This window comes from Nelumbo nucifera, chromosome 2, assembly GCF_055504915.1.
Source record: "Nelumbo nucifera cultivar China Antique chromosome 2, China Antique-T2T, whole genome shotgun sequence".
NCBI lineage: Eukaryota > Viridiplantae > Streptophyta > Magnoliopsida > Proteales > Nelumbonaceae > Nelumbo > Nelumbo nucifera.
This window is the reverse complement of record NC_142650.1, coordinates 102661677-102665747: the sequence shown is the minus strand read 5'-3', so window position 1 is coordinate 102665747 and position 4071 is coordinate 102661677. Positions and strand designations below refer to the sequence as shown.

At 40.7% G+C, this 4071-nt stretch overlaps 1 protein-coding gene across 1 annotated transcript; it reads left to right on the top strand.

The window, feature by feature from the left end:
* The first annotated feature begins 1647 nt into the window (after positions 1-1647).
* On the top strand, positions 1648-3425 carry LOC104587491 (non-specific lipid transfer protein GPI-anchored 14-like). The gene is made up of 3 exons (XM_088897747.1): positions 1648-2491; positions 2605-2688; positions 2810-3425. Exons 1-3 carry the CDS (start codon positions 2152-2154, stop codon positions 2956-2958), a joined length of 573 nt encoding a protein of 190 aa, XP_088753873.1. The 5' UTR covers positions 1648-2151; the 3' UTR covers positions 2959-3425.
* Positions 3426-4071: the final 646 nt, after the last annotated feature.

The following is a 4071-nucleotide window of genomic DNA, read 5'->3' as shown; positions in this document are numbered from 1 at the left end:
ATCAGGTTTGGGGTAAAATAGAACCGATTGTCTAGATGGTTCTTGTGCCAAACGATCTGACCAGCCAGGTCAACGGCGATTCAAAAACATTTTTTCTAAGGGGATTCCAAACAAGCTCATTTGGTATTGGGATATGTTTCCCACAACTGATTTCAGTAGGGTGATTTTCCCCCCTAAGGATAGAGAATTGCTTTTCCAACCTTCTATAGCCGGAGGTTAATCTTTTCTAATAATTCTTTGAAATTATTCTTTGTAACCCTCTTGTTTACAAGAGGGGCTCCTAAGTATTTATCCTCTTTGTTAGTTCGTGGAGGAGTCTTCTGTCCGACAGCCTGTTTGATCTTGGCTTATATTCAAGAAGTTTACTGATGGACAAGTTGGCCCTTTGATTAGTAGCTACTCATAGAGATCAGGTTCAGTGTCCCATATTGTCCAATTAATGGGGCATTGGATTGATTCTACTCAGTACACCTTGGACTCTAGTCTCGGCAAATGTGAAGCTGCATTGACTGCAAAATGGGTTGGGCATCATTACCTCAATTTAATTTTTGAATATCCACTCAAAGCCAATTCTCTATTTCTCACTGGTTTTTCCAAATGATCAAGCACTAGTTACCCTAGGTATAGCTTAACGTGAAAATGAAGACTGAACAGGCTAAACAATTGCAAATGCAAGGGACAGTTGGATCATTGTCTTCATGCGTCTGCTTATTGTCCCATCACTTCTTTAAACAGAGTATTTGAAAGTGATAACAGAATTTGTAGTTTAGTAAGACCCAAGAAAAAAAACAAAAGAAGGAACCGTCCCCCAATTCAATTCAAGGGCTTTGATTCCTGGTGGAAAATTTCATGTCATATGGGTAGTTTAACAACATGATTGAACTTGCAGCAATGATCTGTCCCTCTAATGGGTAGGTGAAACGGTGGATGGTTTAATTTCAAACACGTCCAGAGCGACAACGCAGAGTGAGATGGACCAGACAACTAGGAATTGACCTAACCTCGTCCCCCTGCAGCCTGCAACTGCAACAGTTGACGCCCTTGACAAAGAACAAACTGGAACATTGACATCACATCCGTAATCTTTCCTCAGTCTAGAAAATAGGTGGATAACTTTTTGAAATTTCAAGCATTTAACACAGACTCACATTCTTTCTTTCACTCAATCTCTCTTGGGTAGTTCAGACACGAGAGATACAGGTAACAGCTACTTATTTAAGAAGCTCGCCACTGAACTGATCTTTCCATCCAACCCAATTAAGTGGGCAGTATTTCCCGACGCCATTACCCAGGAGAAAGGTGCTCTTCTGGACCATGAACATTGATGTTACTGATCATTACCAATGCCCCAGCGCTCCAACCAAAAAAAGAAGAATGGAAATCTGCAACTGCAATGAGGCAGAACAGAATAGCTTAGCTTAGATTAGGCATGATCACATGGGTGGAGAAAGTGATTATTAAAACCAGAACAAGTCCAAACTCTGTAAGTATTCCTTCTTTCAGGTTCCACCTTCCACGAAAAGACTAAAGATAATGACAGTGGACCTTGACACAAACTAATCTTACGTAGTGGATGAATGAACAAGTAATCCCTCTTACATAAGAAGATATAAATGTGGGACAGAACTCAAATGGGTCTCACCTTGAACTATTGGTAAGGAATCAAAGTAATAACAGAGATGAATCAAAAGCAATCACGAGTTGCCAGAAAAGAAGGGTCCTGGATGGGATCTAATCACCCTAGAAACACGACAAGAATTCCTTTCCTTCGATTGGACGAATCATTCTGATCACAGCTTCATAGGACCATAAATATCGAGTCTAATATTAGCGAAATAATTATGGCTCTCATTTCATGATTCAGCCTCACAGCAAAACAGATAATGGATGTATTTCATTTGGTTAGTCACAGTAGAAGGACCACCATTTGGACGGATTGGATTGATGGGTGTCATCCATATTTCCTCAACAGAAAGCAGAAACCTACCATTGCAGAGGTAGATTTATCCTCTTCACAGGTGAAAAGAGTGTAAAGGGTCTACTTTTTAAGCTTTAAGTCCCAACAGCCAACACAATTTATACCAGCTCCATCATCACCCTCATCCCATCTCTCTCTCCCTCTAGATCTCTCGCTGGACTGTTGCGGAGAGAATGGCCTCAATGGGCTCATACTTTGCTTCTCTGCAACTCTCATTCGTGTTAGTGTTCATGGTTGGTTCAGTAAGGTCAGATATAGCTCAAGATAAAAATGAGTGCGAGAATCAATTGATTGGTCTGTCTACTTGCCTACCATATGTGGGTGGACAAGCCAAGGCACCAACTCTGGACTGTTGCAGTGGACTCAAAGAAGTTGTAGACAAGAGCAAGAAGTGTCTCTGCATCCTCGTCAAAGATAGAAATGATCCAGATCTCGGCATAAAGGTCAATGTAACTCTTGCCTTGAGCCTACCTACTGCTTGCCACACTTCTGCAAATGTTTCAGACTGTCCGGGTACGTATATGCCCACATATGTATTAAATGAACTCACCGGTAGGAATCATGGTGCATGTATATATATATCACAAATTTGATGCTGTTTATTCCCTTTGTGGCCATGGATCCAGCTCTTCTGCACTTGGCTCCTAATTCACCAGATGCCCAAGTTTTCGAGCAGTTCGGCAAAGGGGTTAATAGCACAGTTTCCGATGGTAATATAATTTCTTCTTTTTGTTAATCTTCTCCTGCCTTCTCTGCTTTAGTTTTTGTTAATCTGTTCAACTTGGTTTTACTTTTAGTTTTTCTTTTCTAATGGTTTTCTTTGATTTTCAGACAAAGGGAATTCCTTGAGCTCTACTGGCACAGAAGCAGGTGCAAAACAGACGAGCAATGGTGGGAAAGGAAAGAGGCGGATGGTAGTGGAGATTATTAGTGGGATTTCCATATGGTGCCTGTCTTCACTGTTCATTGTTGGTGTTTAGACATTAGAGACGCTGATGGTGGGAAAGGAAAGAGGCGGATGGTAGTGGAGATTGTTAGTGGGATTTCCATATGGTGCCTGTCTTCACTGTTCATTGTTGGTGTTTAGACATTAGAGACGCTGATGGTGGGAAAGGAAAGAGGCGGATGGTAGTGGAGATTGTTAGTGGGATTTCCATATGGTGCCTGTCTTCACTGTTCATTGTTGGTGTTTTTAGACATTAGAGACGCTGATGGTGGGAAAGGAAAGAGGCGGATGGTAGTGGAGATTGTTAGTGGGATTTCCATATGGTGCCTGTCTTCACTGTTCATTGTTGGTGTTTTGACATTAGAGACGTTGATGCTTTATTCAAATTCAGTCATGGAATCCTACTCTACTTCACATTTTCTTGTCACTGATTACTTAGGGGTGATAATAGATGATCTCTCTCTCTCCTATGTGTTCTTTTTAATAAATTACATTCATCAATCACATGACTCAGCTTTGCCTTTCTGAATCTAGTAACCGAATTTTTAATCTCAGTAGTTAGAATAGGGAATTGTAATGCAAAATGCTCTAGAATATGCACTTCTTGAATTAGACTCCACTTTTACCAGCTCACAACCTAGGGCTAAAGCTGCTTTCATATCTGCAACCAATATGTTAAAAGCTGACCCAGAATCGGAATTGCTTTGGCAGCAGTTCATCCATCTGGTCCAAATGGATCGACCTATTGCAATTAAAAAAAAAATTTAAATAAAAGCAGCCAAAAAACGTTGTCCAGGTCAAATGGATCAATGATTCAACTGCTTGGGTCAGTTGATCGCTGATCAAGTCAATGATTTTAGGCAAAAAAAATAGTTTAGGGGTGAACTGGAACCAGTTGTCTAATCGATTTTTGAGTTGAATGGTCCACCATCTGGGTCGACGATGGTTCTAAAACCATGGGCAAAACAGAATGTATCATCCAGAGTTCAAAAGAGCCTTGTATCATCAGTTCTCCATCCTCAAGAGGCGCAGAAAAGATGGGAAATGGAATGCTTATACCTTGTAGTGATGGCGTCTATAGATGTGAAATACTCTAAAACCACAATACCATTTATCCTTGCATAGTCAGTTGATGATTTTCCTTTGT